The sequence below is a fragment of the Carassius auratus genome, chromosome 12 (assembly GCF_003368295.1).
Source record: "Carassius auratus strain Wakin chromosome 12, ASM336829v1, whole genome shotgun sequence".
Lineage (NCBI taxonomy): Eukaryota > Metazoa > Chordata > Actinopteri > Cypriniformes > Cyprinidae > Carassius > Carassius auratus.
The window spans coordinates 2491810-2512131 of record NC_039254.1 but is presented as its reverse complement, the minus strand read 5'-3'; the positions used below and the strand labels follow the sequence as shown (position 1 = coordinate 2512131).

Sequence of the window (20322 nt, the reverse complement as noted above, 5' to 3'; positions counted from 1 at the left end):
CATGTACTGACCAAAAATGACTGCAGTTCATGAATTTGTTATAAATGACAGGTGGGTTGTGTGGGTGAAGATAAAACACACACATGGTAAATCAGGCTGCTAGACAAATTTCATTTCCTCCATAGAATCAAGACAATGCCTAATAGTCTCCATGTGCTACACATCTGAAGAAAGCATGGGCTGGCTGGTGAAAGGCAATTTAAATTAATATGTTTATATAATTTAATGGTAAAACACTCTGGGGTCAATAGCCATTATTGATTTCATGCAAATTTCTATCTTGTTTAGTTGTAAATGCAACATGATCCCTGAGCTCACAAAGAAACCCACTATAAAAAAGGAATCTTGCAAATGTTTCACATTACTCTTTAGTTGGCATTCTGATTAAATAATGGCACATATTATTAAGAAAAAAATAAGACAAATACGATCACTTGGTACTTAAAAAATTATATTACCCTTTAAAAATTAAAATAGATAGATGTAGCAATTGGCAGATTTCATGTGTTATCAAGTGTTTATCTCCATTTAAATTATGAATCAAATAGAATATGCACACTAAATCATATATTAAGTTTAAAAATAGAAAGTTGCATCTGCGCCAATTTATATGTTGTAAATCGGGTTTGCTGATTCAAATTTTTTTTAATGAAGAATAAATAGAGTTTAATAAATAAATCACATATTAGGTTCAATTAAAGCAAGAATGTTGTGTAAATTTGATACATTTCTTGAATCAAAATTCTGGTTATTTGCCCTCATGTTTCATTGAACTTATGTTATTTAGTGTTCAGATTCCATTTTATTCTTGATTTCCAATTTTTGAATCAACGTGCCTAATTATTTAAAATATGAGTTGGCATAGACAGATTTTTTTCCCCTTTTTGTTTTCATTTACTCACTGCTTGTTTGACAGATGAGGTTCCATCAAGTTAAATCATACCATTTTTGTGAGCAAGGTGAGTTGGCACAGTGATATAAACTGTTAATGAGAAACCTTTCTTCTAATGTAGAAAGTGAAGCCCTCCATTTATTTATTTTTTGCCTCAGAATAAATAACCATGAGTATTTACAATAAGCAAAGACACGTTCCTGTCGATCACATGAATATATGTAGCTATATGTAGTTTGTTAGGTATGTAAATGATTGCTTCCTACATTATGGTGTGCATGCTTTAATGCTTTAGTGCAACACAAGACTTTTGATCAATGCAAAACTGATACGTTCTGTAAGGCCATTGACTTGAACTGATCTGCGCATCTTTGCCAGTAATTAAATACTGTATGTGCATACATCACATGTGCAGTTCAAATGCATTCTGACTGGGCACCTCTCTTCATGATTTGTCACCATGGAAACACAGGGAGCCTATTTGTTTGCTGCTTTTATGTCTGTAGATGAAAAAAAAATGACAGCTTCGTTGTGACAACCACTCACCATTATCCACATAATCACAAACTACTTTGCACTTTCAGGTAGATTTCAGTTGCATTTTAATTATTAAACAGTTTGGCACCTATACTGTAACTCATATGTTCATTGATTAATCTTGAATTTCATTAGTGGTAATTCACAGTTTTCCTTTTAAAGTAAAAATCTAATTAAGTGCTGATGTTTTCACACTTGGCGATCCATTTAGCATTTTTTTATTAGAAGGCTAAACACAAATGTGGGAGATTTTGGCTCTAGAACAGAGAACTTTTCTTGCACAAATAGAAATTTTGCTATCTATATACACACAAGCATGTTGTCACATGCAAATAGACACAAACACATGCACTCAGTACTTTCTCACCTACTAAACACACACACACATACACACACACACATACACTCACACATCCACAACGACATAATTTCACATTATGTTACCATACCCCAAAACACGTGTACAAAAATCAGTTTGATTATTAAAAATCTTCCAAATTAAAATGTATGTCGTGATCTTTGCTGCCATATCAAAATGGCAAGGGTACAAACCAAATAGCGCTGGGATGAGACATGAGATGAAGTCTGAGAAGAGGTAACCAGAGGTTCAAATCTCTTTAAAGGGGAAGAGAAGGTATATGAGGCAGGTGAGAAAGGGGAAGTCACAGCAGAGGGACTACACAGTAGCTTAGCTCAAAGAAGAGAGGGCCTTTGGGTAACAGCCCTGGGACTACACAGTAGTTTAGTTCAGGCGAGAGAAACAGGTTAGCACATCATTCACAGGCCTACACGGTTGTCTCGTTTTTCCAAGGTCCAGTCCTAATGTTACCTGTGGAATCAGAGGTAAGTACGTAGTCCTCATGCTGACTACTATTCCGACTCAGTGTCCCTCTCCGGCTGAGGGTGCCTTTCCTGCTAAGCGTGGCCTGGGAGCTCACCAGAGTGGCCTTCGGAGGGGTTGTATCCAAATGCAGCATGGTTTCGTCCTCTTTATCTGCCATTTTTGCACAACTGTACACCAGCGGACCCTTGTCAGGATCCTCCGCCTGGCAAGGGCTGACAAATGGGTCAGCTTTATGGCAGCATATGCTCGAGAATGGGTCTGCTTTAGCACAGCACATGTGTCTGTGGCACGAGAGCTGACTGTCTAAGAGTGCGCTGTGGCAGGAAAAGCTATCGTGAAGACCGTGCGAAGCCAAACTCTCAAAGTGAGGACTGGGACTGGGGCAGCGCAGCTGGTTGTCTGGGTGGGGGCTGTGACAAGAGAGTTGAGTGTCCAAGTGGGACGTGTGGCAGGTGAGAGGGTTGTCCAGGTGCACGCTGTGGGGGCTGTCCAGGTGGGAGCTATGCACACTGCCGTCCATGCTAGTGGAGGTCATGTGATAAGAATAGTCCCTGAGGCAGGGCCGAGGTCGGTTGAAGGAACGAGTCTTAGACCTGTCCTTCAGGCAGCTTTGCAGGGGAAGGGTTGGCCGGGGCAGTTCATCAGGGAGGGACTGTGGGCGAGTCGTGCTCCCGATTAAGGAAGAGGGGCTGTGAAGGGTGGCACAGCAGGTGCTCATGTGGTTCTGGGTGGAGGGCAGAGTATCCAATTTGCAGTGCGGCAAAGGGGAATGTAGGTGCGGAGAAAGCAAAGGTTTACCCAGGCAGGACGAGTCGACCTGGCAGTGGATTTGGTTCTGCCCGTGGGATGGTGTATGGCTGTGACTCTGAGTAGGAGGAGCAGCGTTCCCCGCCGGTTCTCCGTTGACCTCCAACTTTGGTTTGTTGGGGCAACAGGCCCACCACCGATGCCACACGTCGTCACGTTTTGCACAGTGCTGAATCAGCAAAAAAAGCCCCAATGTGACTGAAAACGCTCCGTATAAGCAGCTGAAGATCATGTCTAGAAAATGGCCCTGTGATACAGCCAATGCTCCGAAAACCCAGGTGGCCAGGAAGAGGAAGAGAGTAAAGGCGGTGGCTCTCAGCTGAGCTTTGAAAGAGTGTTCATTGGCCAGCATGGAGGCTGTGATGGCTGTGCAGCCTGTGTGATCGCCGTGCTCACCAGGTTCTCCGCTGACAGCGTGGCAATGGCCGATTTCAGCTACAGCTAGACGCTGTTGTTCTTCGGTCATGGCCTTGAGCTCATACTTGCGCTCAGGGTGCCGCTTTAGCTGCACAAATATCCATAGAAAGTAGATGCACATTACCAAGACCAAGAAGGCAGTGGGACCATAAAAGCCCCCAAGACTGGGCTCCCAGGCCATCCAACAGCTGCAACAGAGAGAGAGACAATGATTAAACTGACAGTGTCGATACCACTCTAGATCTAAATACAGAATCTCATGGTTACTATGGCACAAATTAAGATACATCTCCGGGAATCAGAGACATATTGCAACGGACATCTAATTGGGCACTACCAGTAAATATGATACTTACTAAGGGGCGTCATCTCTGCTACCGTAGTTATCCAAGCTAACAGCAGCCGTAACGCCCACTATAATTAGAGGGATCCCACCACTGACCAGATAAAACCTGACAAGATGAGGGTAAAACCAATTTTATTTTGTCTGGAGATGTGAGATCTTTTTCCAAACAGCAAATACACTGCATACCAATTAAAATAAAAATATTACACTACTATGAAATGTTTGGGGTCAATTAAAAAATATATATATATACAATGTTTCTGTTTTACTGTACTTTTGATTAATAAATACAGCTTTGGCAAGCACAAAAGACTTTGAATAACAAAGAAAAGAATCTTACTGATCCCAAACATTTAAATGGTAGTGTATATATATTGTACCTACCAACTTATCTCTTTAATAAAAAAATAACTCTGTATTGAATAAGAACCACTATTGAATCAGAATTCTCAACCTTTAGTAAATTCATAATCTTTGTGCTTTGTACCTGAAGATAGTGGTTTTAGGGCGTGGTTGGTTGGGGGGGTCCCTGTCCTGAGGTATGGGTGGAGCCTTGGACACCTCCTTGCAAATATTCCTGGCAGTGAAGAGCAGCCATAGCATGCTAGAGAGGGAGGAGTAGTGCAAGATAATGGCAACCTGTCAACGAACAAGACGAAACATTAAACACTGAAAGCTCTCTCATAGAAAGCAGACTGGCACAGAAAACTAAAGCAGCAGCGTGTGTGTGTCTGCTTGAGGAAGGATGCACTGAGGGGGGGGTTTAAGGTAATCCTCCTCAGAAAGTGAGGTCATACTGTTGTCCTCTTTGCTCCAATGCGCATACTGCATCCAATCAATCGACACATCCATTCATTCATATAGGATATATATGACGTTTATATGGGCACTAAATGTAAATTATATGCTGTGTATTACTGTCATGCTTTTTCAAAAACTGTACATGTATAAAATGTGAACATGATTTATATATATATATATATATATACACATACATACATACATACATACATACATATATATATATATATATATATATATATATATATATATATATATATATATATATATATATATATATATATATATATATATATATATATATATATATATATATCTAGGAAAATGTAAACACTCTATAAATAAATGTTAGGACAAACTATCACATGAAAAAATAATGAGAAACCATATAATCAGAAACCAGACAGGTGTTTTTAATACACACACACACACACATATAACTCATACACTGTTGTCATTTCCAGCTTGACACTGCAGTTAGGGCAAAATACTTCATACAGGTCTCAAAATCAACTTAATCTTTTCTCACGGCAAACATTTACACTCATCAAAACACATTGACCCTAAAAACAATAAAAACCTAGTAGCAGTACAAGACTATTACAGATTGCTACATCCACACAAAAGTTAAAGGGTTAAATGCATCCTTGTACAATAAAAGTATTGATTTCTTTGAAAATAAAAATCCGACTGACCCCAAACTCTTCAACAGTAGTGTATCTTGTATTTCAGGGTTTTTTTTATTTTACAGAAAACAGCACTGGAATGCATATGGTATATACCACAAATTCTCAAACTAACAAAGATTAAAGTGTGCTTTCATTTCAGTTGCAAATGTTTCTTTTTACATTAATCATTATACATATTTTGTGACATAATGAGAACATTTTATCACAAAAGTTCAACAAAATGTTCTGATTTAGATCTAATTTAGCTGCTTCTGTCATGGTATGACTCGTGCTTCCCTCCATCTGATGCCCACCACTTGGGCATGGGCCCATGCCTGCTTGTTTTGAAAGGGCACTATACTGCACAACAAAATAAAGCATCTACATTTATCGATAAAATACAGTCATTGTCACACACACACACACAATTAGCACAGCTATGGAAACAATTTGTGTCAAATCGGCATAATTTGGCCACAAGCCCTCCTCTGTATCTAACTGTTAGTCCATCTCTGGCTACACAACTGGGGAAGTAATGCATGGCAGTGGTAAAATACATTATTGTCCCAATCAGTTGGCCAAATGATGGCATATTTCTCATCATTTGCTCTCTGTCTTCACCTGGCACATACCTTCATTAGACATCATCTAGCAATGAAACACTACATTTTGTACTTCGTAATTGCAGTTGTGGGGGCAGCTGTGGCCTAATGGTTAGAGAACCGGACTAGTTACCAGGTCGTTGGTTCGAGTCTTTTACAAAGCTCATCATTCTGAAAAGCGAGGTGTACACTGATTGGCCAGCTATCCAGTTCATTGTGGTTGGCCAAATTCCACAAGCGTGTGATGGAAATGTTGCACCCTTTAACATGACAAAAACAATAAAAACCCATTATAAACGAGGCATTTGTTGCATCAAGTGGGGACATAATTACTGATTATAATTACTTAAATTGTGTTTTTATAAGCTACATATCGCCCTGTGTAAACATAAAACCATGTCTGAAGACACATCAAACAACAAGCTCTACTCTAGTCTACACTGCTCAACAGACTGTGAGTTAGAAGCATAAGACTGTCCTTGCAAAGTTGAAACTGCCCCACTTCATAGAAACAGACACCGGCATTGTAGGCTACTCTCACAGGAAACAGTCCTAGTTCTCTGCAAAATGCGCTGCACAGTGCACACATCTGAATTTTTGGGTTGAACTGTTCCAGAACAGTGTTGTTAATACAACTTAACCACTGATTTCTAGTTGTGTCCTCTTTTGGAAGGCCAAAAAAAAGTAGTTTCGCTTTCACACAGAAACACAGCGTCTCCTCAACATGGCGCTGGCTGCAACAGCGAGAATAAAAGTTATGCCTTTTTTCTTTCCGTGAACATTTGGCCGCCGTTATGCATATCTTCCCACATAGTGACGTAGACATGTGGGGGTGTGTTAGAACGAGCAAATTTAGGAGCGTGTGGCTGACTCTTAAATTTTATAAAGAATATCTCTTTGAATTTGAGACTTTAGTCTTTGCAACTTTACAGATTTTCTTTATGCACCATGCTTGTGACACTTCAATGAGAAAGGAAAATGTAAATCACATCATATGACACCTTTAATAATAACAGTGAGTGATAATATTTCCAAAGAAATTCTGTTAATTTAATAGATAACAAATATTGTATTCACCTGCTTTAGAAACATTGTGATAAATACAACTGATAGGGATTAGCAGTGAAAAGAGAAGACGGTTAAATTTTAAAGAATCGGTGTGAAAACAAACATGAAACGAGACGTAATTCACGCAAATGAGAAAACAATCAGGAAGAAAATAATGCACCAGACTGAAGAGACTTAACAGAGATATTCTTGTTATACCATTGTAATATACCATTATAATTCTTGTAATACACATTAAAATACCAATAGTTATGTTATTCTCCTGACATCTGAAAACAAAATGTGCAGGTCATTCAGTCAAACTGATGGATTATTTGCAATGCAACCTTATGATTATAAATTAAAATCCCATGATTTAAAATGCATTAATCCCATGATTTAAAAGTTGGATACATTTAATTTTAACTACAAAAGCAAAGTTTGTCACGAATGAACAAACAAACCAGACTGATAAGCTGATATTTTGATCAATTGATATTCACAATTATAATATTTGTATGTCATAATTTGATATATTTTATCAAACGTCATTTTTCTTTTAATTCTTGATTAGTGTGACAAATATGACATTTATTGTCATTTAAACCACACAATATTTTACCTTCACCACCCCGGTGTATATATACTGTGTTTAGGCCGCGTCTCAAATTTATGCTCATTATGGCTTCAATCATAAATATGATGCTTTTAATCCTAAAGCATCACGGACAGTGAATCAACTGCTGTCATTAACTAAAACATGTTAAATAAGCGTGCAGCTATAAACATAATCCAATTAATCTAACTCACTGATCCAGGCTGGAAATTATCTGTGATGAAGAATAAGTAGCTACACTTTGAAAAGCCATAGTAATACTAGAACCCCAGTGCATTAGCCTCTCAACACTGGGCAGCCGTGCCAAACAAAGCCCTCTGTGCCTTAGTAAATGGCGACCATGCCAATTCGGGAGTCAAAGAGGCCATATGCTAGTAACTCTGAGCTGAGAGCCACACATGCAAGGCATGAATAATGTGGTTCACTCAGGCCAAAGAAACAGGGTAGAGAACTGGGAGACTTACCACTTGACAGATCACAGGGTACTTGATCTGGTTGATGCCTCCTGCAAACACCCCAAACGTCATGGCAGTGTGAAAGAGGAAGTTGAGGAGCATGTGCCATCCTTTCCTAGTGATTCGGATTATGCTGCAGAGACACATGCACACACTCATATCAGATGAAGAGACAGTTGCGCCATGAGTAATACATCAACAGCTAACTACTGAAGGGAACAAGTAACTGCCTTTGAAGCACAATGCTATGATTAAAGAATCTTTTTCACCCGTCTGCAAAGTGTCTCGAAGTAGAGCGGCTCACTAAATTTGGCACTGTCCCTCTAAGGTTAGAAGTGGCCCCTTCTTCACAGAGCAAACATTACTCACTGGAAATATCTGTGACAGTCAGGGGTGATGATACTATAAATATTGGCGGTCTGACTCAGGATCACAGCACTATGGTGGCAGTCTGTCCCAAAAACATTCCCTACTGTGACCTTCCAGTGTTAGTATTGGTGCTACAAATGGCATGTTGTGAGTAGAGGAAAACTGTAAACAATTTTTGCCTGAAGCAAACCGTTTAACAGTGCAAAAAGGCAGCATGGAATATATATATATATATTACAAGATTTAATTACACATTAACACTCAATTTCATTGCTGAAATTCGGCTGCAAAAATACACTGGACCAAAACAAATATATTATATTATGCAAATATCTATGATGCCTATAGATATTTATCAACTGATGTTTATTCATTTCAAACTCATTTAAGCTTGAAATTAGGTTTCTTAATGTATCCATTTATACCAAAGCAATGATTTTCACACTGTGTCCTACGTGAAGTTTTTGAGTTTATACACACATTCCACACAAAAACACCATTGTCTGGTAACCAAAGTCTTCTAATAAGCATCCCCCAAATCCTACCTTTATTGGAATTCTTGTTTTTCTATAGAATTCTATTTTCAAATAAATAAAAAGAATATTTATGCATCTGTCAGACAACACTAATGTCATGGGATAGTAAGATTTAAAAATAAATAACCTATTTCAAATTGCTGTTCTGTGAATTCATTAAATAATCATGAAATAAAAATGTATTGCAGTTTCCACAGAAATATTAAGATGCACAACTTATTTTGTCATTTAGAATAAATAATACTTTGAGCACTAAATTAGAATAGTAGAATGATTTATGAAAGATAATGTGTCACTGAAGGATTAATGGCTGCTGAAAAAATTCAGCTTTGCCATCACAGGAATACATTCAATATTTAAAATATAGTCAAACAAACAGCAGTTATTTTAAATTGTAACATTATTTAAAATATTTACTAATATAAAACAGCCTTGATGAGCATAAATGACTAACGACTTTTCAGATCTATGCTGTATTTAATAATTTATGCTACTACTGCAGCTTAATTGCAATAAAACACATACCTGTGGTGTACAATGTATGTCATGATAGAAATCAGCAGGCAGAGCAGCATCACTGCAGTGCAGGCGTACACCACTGGGTGCAAATAATCCCCTGGATATGGAGGAAAGGACAGCACCCTCTTTAAATCCTGTCAATAAAATCATGAGAAATAAAAGAACATGTCAAATTATAAAAACACACCAGCCTTTATTGCATATATGCATTAGCCTAATAGCATCAGTCTGCTTATTTGCTTCTTTATGAATTTATTAATGCATATACTGTTAGTGTCTATCTCAGCTTCTAACATTTGCAGTCTCTTATTGGTAAAGAATGTGTGGCAGTACAGATGCACAACATGAATAAAGCTGTTGGATTTAAGAAACTGACCATTAAGACCATTAAGTTTTATCTGTCTAAATAAAAGAAAAGGGGCATGTTGGAGGAAGAGACAGGAAGAAAGAGAAACAATACAAGAAGGGAGCGCTGTCCCTATGAGTCAAAGACTACACCCCCATACGCATCAATCTCTTTTAGTTTGTCTATTTTATCACCCAGCCCGAAGAGCCCCTTTGTTGTGTGCCTGAAGGGCTCCTTCCACTCTGGAAAGCAGCAACACAGATGTACATGCATGTCTTTACACTCCAACAGACTGAATATGCTCTATGCTCCTAATTACAGCAGCCTATTTCGCTTAGTCTCCATCTTTAAATATGTGACAAATATGCAGACTTCATTTAACATTTCTTTCAATATCTGGAAAAAAAATCAGTACAATGCTATTATGTACAAGGTTGGCCATTTGAAATGTAAACGGTAGCTAACATATAAACGAAAAAGCAACATACATGTTGAAATTATCATAAAACAAAAAGTAAACATATCCCTAAAATCCTGAATTTAGCCAGTTAAAGAGATTTAGCCTTGCAGTGTTTTTTGCACTTTTTTGTCTTCCCAGAGTGCATGTCTGCTTCAATCCAAGGTGAGATCAGCACAATTGCTGCCCATTAATCAGTTTCCCATAAAATATCACTCAGCGACACATTATTGATCCTTTGACCTCAGTTCTTCATCAAAGATACCATACCTTTAATGCTTAAGACATCAAACCACTGCTGCACTGAAAGTTAATGCTGATTAATATCAACTCCTCTGGTGCCCCAAGCAGAGGAAGTAATTTCAAACAGTGTGCCCATGAAACGGTTATTAAGGCTTTGGGGTATACTATAGTCAGTGCTTTGTACTAAATACAGATCTTATCAGTGTCGCCTCACTACAGGAATTATCAGAATTTCACTCTGTAGTGTATATAGGCCTACGTAAAGGCAATATTTGTTACTCTTTTAGGATTTTTATTTGATATCAGCAGAGCCAACCAAAGCTCTTGTAGGTGAACCAATGATTCACTTTTAAGAAATCTCAAAATATCTGGCAAAAATACAATCTTCCATTAGAGTTGGGTAAAAATAAACTCCAGTGGATATCTGTGGCAATTACACACTAGCATACACATTCACTCAGTTGCTCATTCACCCATCCATAGCAGTTTGATGAGAATGTGCCCACTCTTCAAGCTCTGTGACCAACCACCCCTTTGACTCACAGTTAACTGTTTTTTTTTTTTTTCAGACAAGTTTGGGGTAAGATTTTTTAACCTTCTTATGCTTACAAGCATAAGAATTGCATTTATTTAATCAAAACACAGTAAAAAGATGAATACATTTAATGCATCCTAGCTAAATGAAATGATTAATTTATTAAAACACGTTTGAACTGTAGTTTATAGTATATGTATCTATCTACCAGTATGTATAAAATTATTGATTGAATAACATGACTGGAGCTGCTAAACTCACTTCTCATTTCCAGCTTGGTCTTATCCAATCAATATATGTATCAATCAATCGTTCTATCTGTCTAACACCTACCTAATCATTTGCAGGATATAAGCATTGGACCATCCATTTATTTATCGATTCAATTAATTCAATTTAATTCAACTGAATCATATGAATGGACCTGCTAACTTCAGGTCTTTGCCAATAAGCAAGCAAGTTGAAAAAAGGTCAGTGAATAAAAAGTGAGCTCTAAAGAGATGCCATTTCAGGTCTAAGCCAATGAGCATGCAGAGAGGAAGAGGATCATCACTGGCTCAGTAGGACCTGTTATCATTCTGCGCACTGACCCTCTTTCTTCCAGTAGTAACATTCCATGCCAGAAGTGTAAATGCAATCACAATATCACAGACTTGCAAAAAGAAAGCTAACTATACTACGCAAAAGCAAAGAACTGATAAAACATGACTTCTAAAATATTGTTTTAAAATGTGTGCCACTTGGAGACAAATTCTAGGGAGTTTTGAGATGGTGATCATATGAAAACTGACAGATCCAATTCTGAAGCAAATGGAAGCAGTGAAACAATGGGGAAGGACTGGCTGCTGTAACTAAGACACCATGCTTTCTCACTCAGACAGGCTGTGCTTGGATTCAATACGATTAGCGAAACAGCATAGGATTTTGCCCCTTAAATTGATTCAGGTACATCGTCCATTCATGAGCCAATGTGACTGACTCATTTATCGTAGTCATATGAGGAAAGTGACATTTAATGAGGCACCAACCCTCACGGGTTGGCTTTACACCAGGTTATTCTCTTCAGACTTATTTAAATATTGTGTGAGAAAGACAGATCCGACTGGTTATCCAGATAGACAAGTAAGCTGATGTTGCCTATTGTAAATTTGCTGTGTTCTGATTGACTGAGGATCTGATCTGTTTGATTGGATCGTGGTGATCGCACTTATCGCACGTGCCTTTGAAGTGTTCTAAAAAGCTAAAACCATTCAATCTCATAAAACCTATTAATATTATGTTCTAAAAATTGGTGTGACTTCTCCATATTTAGGTCTTTGATGCATCTTGAGCTTTAAGAGTGTTCTTGGCTTCTCCTTCTCTGTGCCTCAGTGAGCATGCTTATCTTGGAGACAAAACTTGGTCAATCAGTCTGCTCCAGTGCACAGACTCATCTCTTCAACAGAATATGACTGCTTGGGTTTGTTGCAGGCATATCTTCATAAACATATAGCAACTATGCACACTTGCATACATGCACACAAATGTTGCAAACATACGTTGTGCAATATATAAAAGTCACGTGCATGTGCATCCAGAAGGCCTACAGGCTAGCATGCACACATGCTCTCTTTTTACTCTCTGTTACACACAGCACAAAACAAACAGCAGTAAAAGGCTCATTATATAATCATCTTTGTATTCTTTCAAAAAAAAAAGTTTAATATTCAAGATTTTGCTTCCGTATAAACAACTAAAATGAATTACCATGTGATCTATAATTAAACTGACTTCAGTATGCAATTAAGTTTTCCTCTGCAATGTTGGTGGTAGGGAGCTATGATCTTCACTGTAATTCTTGTGGAAAGTGTGCTCTTGTGTGCGGTTAAAAAGAGCTGCTCTGCACACCCCTTGCACTTTCATGTCCTCTGTAATCTGAAAAAGCTCTTTTGCAAGGTCTAATGGATAATGTGGCACTCGGGAGAACATACTTTGTATTTTTACACGGCTCTCTGGAAAACTCGATTCATTCACAGCATTCAGATATTTTTATACACAGGCAATGCTTTACAACTGACCGCTCATCCACACTATCTATGTTTTCTATTTAACTTGTGTTATTTCTCTCCACAGTCTCAACAAGGCGGCTAATGAAAAAATCTATATTTAATGTGTGTTTATTTATTTATATCTATTAATACTTAAATATCTTCAGGGTGATCCTAATCACTTAATTACAAAAAGCGTAGAAGCTAAGGCACTAAATAGACACAAAGAAGACCTTGAATAAATAGAAGAAACAACTTGTTGCTTACTACATTTAAAAGCCTTTTGAGATCTACAGATGTATCTTGAGATGGTAGAGGTGGTAGGAAAATGGCCCCAGCAACCAAATCATAAATGTCCCGACTAGGGATGTAACGATCAACTGCGAGCTGGTTGAAAATCAATTCATATATGTGACAATTCAAATGAGTTGAGATGCTAAACAAATCGCGATTCAATTAGGGGTAGGAGTTTATATGAATGTCTTTCTGAGGGGAACTTACTGTCTTTAGAAAAGTTTAGATGGTATTTTTTCTGTTCATCTTGCTTCTATATAATGCATATTAAAGTTCATACAGTAAGTGCAACGCTGCTTTGTTTACAGCGGAAACCAAGGAAATGGTTGAAGAGCCACCTGCTTGCAGAGTGAAGAGTTTGCATCTTGGTCAGCTCATCTGCTGTTTCTTTTTCATGCAGATATTTTTAATGTAGTGTCACTCAGACCATTCTGATTTTACTTCAAGTTTCGAAATTATACAACCTAATTTAGATTAAAAACTGCTAATGTTGCATGTTCAACCCTCTATAATATTATTATTAGTAGTAGTAGTAAATCACTTGCATATGTGACTAAATCTTCACTCAGGGTGACTAAATGATGTTTAATATTAGCGTTTGGCTAATAAATTCTCAGATTTTACTTGCCAGTGTGTGAGATGGAGGTTAAGTATAAGATAAGCAGAAATATATTTTCACTCACAGAACACTCTGACAGATCACTTCAGAGTTCTCTCTCAGTCAAGCGATCTGTGATTTTTCAGTTCATCTCCAAGAATGGGCAGCACACCTGTATTTTAAGTGCAGCAAACTAGTGTGAAGGTGCACAACTCACCATCACATTGCTTTTTTTCTCAAACACAAACAGAGAGACAGAGGGAAAGTGTCTTACATACCTTTCAGAATTTACGCGCTTTATGTAAACAATATTTTTTGTTGTTTTTTTTCCTGTCAAAATACTATGGTTTTTTGGTAGTGGGTGGAACTAATGAGCAAATGACAATCTCATTGACTGGCGCTAACCTATAATTGTTTTGGTTTCAGCAAATCAGTTTGAGTGAATGCACATAACTTGATTAATATTCATCAATCCAGCAACTCGTTAATCCTTAATGCATTTTATATTGTTCTTATTGGTGGGATTCATAGTATTATTATTAGTGCTGTCAAACGATTAATCGTGATTTATCAATTCTAAAATAAACATTTTTGTTTACATAAAAGATGTGTGTGTACTGTGTATATTTATTATTAAATACACATACATGAAGTATATAGTTTGATATTTTCATAAAGCATTAAATTTGAAAATAATAATACACCCCTAGTCCTGAACATGAACTGAATATTTTGTCCAAACTGCTGATGGTTTCGATACTTATTGGTCTTATTGGTGTCACTGTAGAGACTTTTTAATTCCCCTAAAGCCACATCTGTTCATGAGCTAGTTAAGATTAATATGTCTTGCCCTAAGTACCAAAAGTTTCAAATCTAGCTTGAATTGACTTTTTTATTATTATTATTATTAAAGGGACACTCAAGCCCTAAAATAGTCATATTATTTGGGTCCCCCTCGAAAATGAGATGTATCTCAAGGGGTATTCCCTTTAATAAAATTCTAATTTAAACTTATTTAGGTTCATAATTTTGATCAGGGGGGCAACTAAAATTGGTTTACCTGATTAAATGTTTAAAAAAATGCTGCAATACCTGTTTTCATCCACTTTCTGAACAGTATGTTTCAGTTTAGTTTTCTTTAAAGCTCGCCTTCCAAAAAGCCCAGTCTGCTCACATTGGTCAACCGGCCTCAGTCTGTTCTGACTCGTCTATTGAAAAACCATAATCAGTGAGTATAAATTATAAAATTGTCAGTAGATGGACATGATGTAGCTAGGTTACGGAAATAATGTAAGAACTACAAATGAGGCATTTAAGATGTTTTCTATTGAAAAATTAACTCCCTTTGGGACAGACTTTGTGCTTTGTTTATATGCACAAACAGCTATATTACACAGTACAGATAACATAACATAAAAAAGCAAATAGGTATTCTTTAAAAATAAAAATAAATAAAATAAATAACATCCGTTGATCAGTACACTACATTTTGTGCCAAACATGACCACCCTTTGATCAGCTTTGCGAGAAGAATAATACTTAATGTAGTGAACTTGTGTTTAAGGACAGGTAAGCGGATGGTTTTAAAAAAAAAAACACTCAGAATGCTTTCATATATAACATTGAGGTGCTGAGAAAAGTATACGAAATGAGTCTTGTGATAAAAAGGAATAGATGTTATTTTCTCTATTACACCAGATGTACATCCACACAATGGCATTTCCCAGCATCGACACTGATCAAGGTCCTGTGATTCACTGTTTTAATAGCTTGTTTGTTTACAAAGAATATAATCTTATCTTAATCTTTTCCTCTGTCTCCTTGCAATATGTCCCTGTTTTCAAAGCGAAACAACGCCCTTGCTAAGATCTATGTTCTTAAATTATTAGATCAAGGCAATTCCTAACACCGTCACTGACTGTAGGCCTAGTTGGTCCTGGTCTCTGTCCTTGGTGCTTAAAACAGATAAAGCGCTAAAGGCACTCTCCATGGTGCTGCTGTGATCTTACGTGTCTTTTCTGTATGGTGGAAAGGGGGAAAAATGCTTTTGCCTGGTTGGCTGATACCAGTGACCTGATTGGCCGGATATCTGAAAAGAAGAAGCGTCATACAGCCAATGTAGACGTCATAACGCACACAATTAAAACCTCTATCCACGTCATTCAGCCGCGAGTATACTTTGGTGCTGTCATAGATAAAGACAGTGTAATCGGAAAACAAAGCAAAATCGCCTTTGCCTCAGTAATAAATAACCAAGGCCATGGACACGCCACAGCCCCTTGTGATGATTAGCTGACAATGACAATTGATATTCATTGCACGCGCTCTCCAGCTTCCAGAGCCACCAGTGCGGTTACCCTCTGACTAAATCCCTTCTACACAATCTCTTCCTTTTTCAGAGATTCAAAGGCATCGACTACTCGTAACTGAATAAAGTTCATTTAACAGTGCAGCGATGTTTAGCAAGCGTCTGGCACTGCAACAAATTGACCCTCTTTCTCTGCCATTGAAAAACGCAACGATAATCTATGGTGCGATGCCATTGTGAGGCATTTCGGTAATTTCATATATCACTTCGGAGATCAATGCTAATGCCCAGTGCTAATGCCCAAACTCTCAACCTACTGGCATTGGTATTACACAGAAAAGTAACTGATTTATATCATCACCGAATTTTTTTTTTTTTTTTTTTTTTTTTTTTTTTTGTGGATTACACAGGAAGAGAGACCAAAGTTTTACCTTATAACATGAACTGTCCTAACTTGTAATTAAAAATATAAATGAGGTACTTTAAATCACTCACCATCAGATCAGCAAAGTTAGGGTCCAGCTTTAGTGCAATAGGATCAAGTATCACAGTCGGTTATGATGTGGCCATCTGGCGCGTGGCCCTTGTGCACGCGGAGAGAAACGGCATTCCGACAGGCGCTGAGGGGGGGTCATTCTCCAGCAGGAGAGGCTGCAGAACATCCGAGAAAAAAAGCAAGAAATAAAGCGAACGTCACCATGAACCCTTTCCTCGTTGAAAGTCAGCTCAGAATTGACGAGATTCAGTCATTTGCGGCGATTTCCGTCGGGCACGTGCGCATTTGCCGTGACGTAAGTCTTTAGAAATATCACTGGTGAAATGTTAAAGCACAGGCATTCGAGAAAAAACAATAGTGCGACCTTTTCACAACGTAAGCAGTGTAAATATGGTTTTAAAACAGTCTTACTGTAATCTGAGAGCCATAAAAACGATTTAACACCCTAGTGTCTCCAAAATCGTAATCCTATGATGAGCAAACAAAGCCAACACCCCTTACCTTATTCCAAAATGGCACACTCAAGAAATCCATCAGAAAATGTTTTTAGATGAACGCAGGACACATGAATTCATGAGCTACCCTATGTCGTGAATATCACTCACCGTATCAGAAATAGATATAGGATACTATCTGAACGTAACATTCACCTCATAGACCTATCCTTACCTATTTTTTAAGAGAGCAACTGGTGTCGTACCCCATCTTTACGTCCCATTATCTGATAGACTTGACGAGCGTGAGCGCATGTAATGGGCTACAGGCTTCTCCATCTATAAGGAAGGCAAATATCAGGTCTTGGGATTTGAACCGAGAACCGAGGAACCGGTTCCATTTTTCAAACCAAATAGCGTAACCAAATGATTTAAATGACGCTCGGTTCCATTGACTGCTCTCGAATCTTCTTTTTTCCGCCGGTGCAGAAGGAAAACCGTGGTCAAATACTCTCTGTTTCCCGTACTACCGTGCACCGCAACACCGCCAATGAGTCTTACTGCGTGAGACACTGCGCGACAAGTGTTTAACGAATGACTCTAATGAGCCGATTCTTTTAGTGAATCAAAGACATAGGCTACAACACAAGAAGCTTTGTCGATTCTCGAGCAAATGACACTCATGAGTCGGTCCTTTACTGTGAATCAAAACACTTTTGAACAATTAAGCTGTTACTGAATTTATATGACTCACTTCCTGACCACCAAGTTATTATTTTGGTCATGTCCGACTCGAAATGGCATGGCTACTGGCAAGTTGTTAATATTATTAAATTTGTAAAAAATAAATAAATAAATAAAATGTTCTCACATTTAGCATATATTTGTTATGTGAAAGTATGTGAAAAATAATGAATACATTTTTATAAACAGACCTTTAGTAATTGTATTACATTTTGATAGCCCATGTTTCTGTTGATATCATTGGAAAAATATTGATAGCCAGTTAGAAATTATCTGTTTACCCCCCCCCCCCCCCCCCCCCCAATATGTATTTATCTTAATTACTAAAATAATTAGTTAGCTTAAATGAACCGTTAAGGAACCAGAATCTGATGATGTATTGCTCCTATAAAACCAATGGCATATTGAGGGGGCAGAAAAGTAAAACAGTTTCTCAGAAATATCGGTTGGATTTTTGGAAAAATTCTTCTTCCCCCTAATAAGGCGTCTGACAAGTTTTCACTTTAGCGTGGGATCTACCAATCTGTAGAAGAGGACGTGTGTGAAAGCTGGATGTCACGTGTCGCGTGAGAGGCGCTGTTGAGCGCGCGCGGTTGAAGTTACCCACTGCAGAGGTGGAAATGGTTGTTACCGTCTGAGCTCGCGGGCACATCACCGCTGCAGCGCTGATTTAGACAGACAACATACCAGGTTTTACCCTTCGCAAGCAGCGCGTTTAGGAGAATCACATCGGGAGGTTTCACCCCACACCGTTATTGCTTAAAAGCCGCACTTAAAATAAATCACGTTTTTTTAAATAGTTAAAGTGCACTTTTTTGTTTTGGAATTTTCGGTGTGAACACAGTAGGTACTTGCACCATTTACACTACAAAACGTTTTATGGTTGCGACCAAAAGCCTAGGCAGCTGACTTGCTGCCTTATGAGGCAATGACTTTGCAGGCAGTGTTTTTGCATAAAGGCACCTCATGAAACTGATTTTGGACAGGCTTCTGAGGGAGCATAACGTTTTTAATAATCTACAACAAAATAGAACAAGTTTTGGAGATAACTAAACTAATATTTAATTACTATAATACTAACTTCTCTCTAGAAATAACATCAAAAGTGCAAAATTAGTCAGACATATACATTTACATAAACTGACCACCAAACGCTCAACTGTCTTGGAATGGAGCGCACAGGATTATGGAATTCTAAAGGCAGTGAAGGTTTGAAAGTTTGAAGTAGATAATAATGTAAGTAGAGCAGCAAGATTTTAAAACAAGCAATTAATTTGTAAATTCAATCTACCTTACGTTCACGTTGTGGAAATAAAAACCAGAAGACAGTAAGTGCAGGGCTAAGCAGCAGAGACCTAGTCTATGGTAGCAGACATATTTGTATGCAGTGATATTACAAAACAAAATAGTGAGCTATATCCCACAAAAAAAACACACTTCCCATGTTACCAATAACATGCAAAAACACAATATTTAATATATATAAAGTACTTTAAACTAATGAGAAAATAAAATAAGTTTACATGCTTGGTGGAGAAAAAAATCTAATTATTCAAATGCAACTGAGTAGTTTAGACTCAGTTAACAGTTAGACTCAAGACTCAGTAAGCGTCTCTGAAAAAGTATAAGATAAGTCAGAAGATATCTGTGAAGACACTTTTATTTCTGGATTAAGGTTAGCAGAATACAGACAAAGATAGACATATCTATATATATACACTAAATATGTGTTTTCCCCCTGAGGTGGTACAACTGTCACTCTTTTCAAATTCCTCTTAAAACTATGACCGCCCACTTGTTTTCTACCATGTTAGGTCTCAGTATTGCAATGCCGTGGGGCACGTTTTTACCCTGTCACCCACATTGCTAAATGAAAACAGTCCACAACTAAAGACCTACCTGTTTTATCAGCAGTGGAACAGCTGCTAGCTTTCATGCAATGCTCACGTTTTTTTTTTTAAAGTGTGCCTGTTTTTTTGTTGTTGTTATTGTTTTCTCTGAGACTCATTATTTGCAGTTACACTACAATGCTATTCAATATGGTTATATTAGCATGCTAATTGAATTTTTAAAGCAATTGCCCTAGAGAATGCTGAAAGGTCCCTGATCCAGTTGTTGTTGCGTTAAAAGTGTAACTAGCCAAGCGTAATTAAACCCTTTGACTTGGTTTACATACTCTTGACTGTTTTCAATTTAAGACAAAATGAAATGATTCCTCCTAGGACAATTCTGTGTATTGGATTGTGCAAATAGATATTAAATAAAATGACCCATCAGACACCTCAAAACAAAACCTTTCGCCTTGGGTCAGGAATTGTCTTGATGTGTGAACACCAGTAAAACAAAAATAACAATGTCAAAGTGAAAGTTTAGTAACTTTGGTA

At 37.6% G+C, this 20322-nt stretch overlaps 1 protein-coding gene across 1 annotated transcript; it reads right to left on the bottom strand.

Annotated features, from left to right (window-relative positions):
• Positions 1–879: 879 nt before the first annotated feature.
• LOC113111468 (adhesion G protein-coupled receptor A1-like) lies at positions 880–17350 on the bottom strand. Its single transcript, XM_026276223.1, has 6 exons — positions 16760–17350; positions 9463–9590; positions 8042–8165; positions 4331–4482; positions 3854–3949; positions 880–3685 (listed from the first exon to the last, which is right to left on the bottom strand). Exons 1-6 carry the CDS (start codon positions 16760–16762, stop codon positions 2215–2217), a joined length of 1974 nt encoding a protein of 657 aa, XP_026132008.1. The 5' UTR covers positions 16763–17350; the 3' UTR covers positions 880–2214.
• Between the last annotated feature and the right edge of the window lie 2972 nt (positions 17351–20322).

Excerpts from the sequence above, each read along its gene's own strand:
- LOC113111468 (XM_026276223.1), bottom strand. Across the intron at positions 3,950-4,330 it reads CCTAAAACCACTATCTTCAG|GTTTTATCTGGTCAGTGGTG; the intron begins GTACAAAGCACA and ends TCATCTTGTCAG. Across the intron at positions 3,686-3,853 it reads AGCAGAGATGACGCCCCTTA|CTGTTGGATGGCCTGGGAGC; the intron begins GTAAGTATCATA and ends TCTCTGTTGCAG.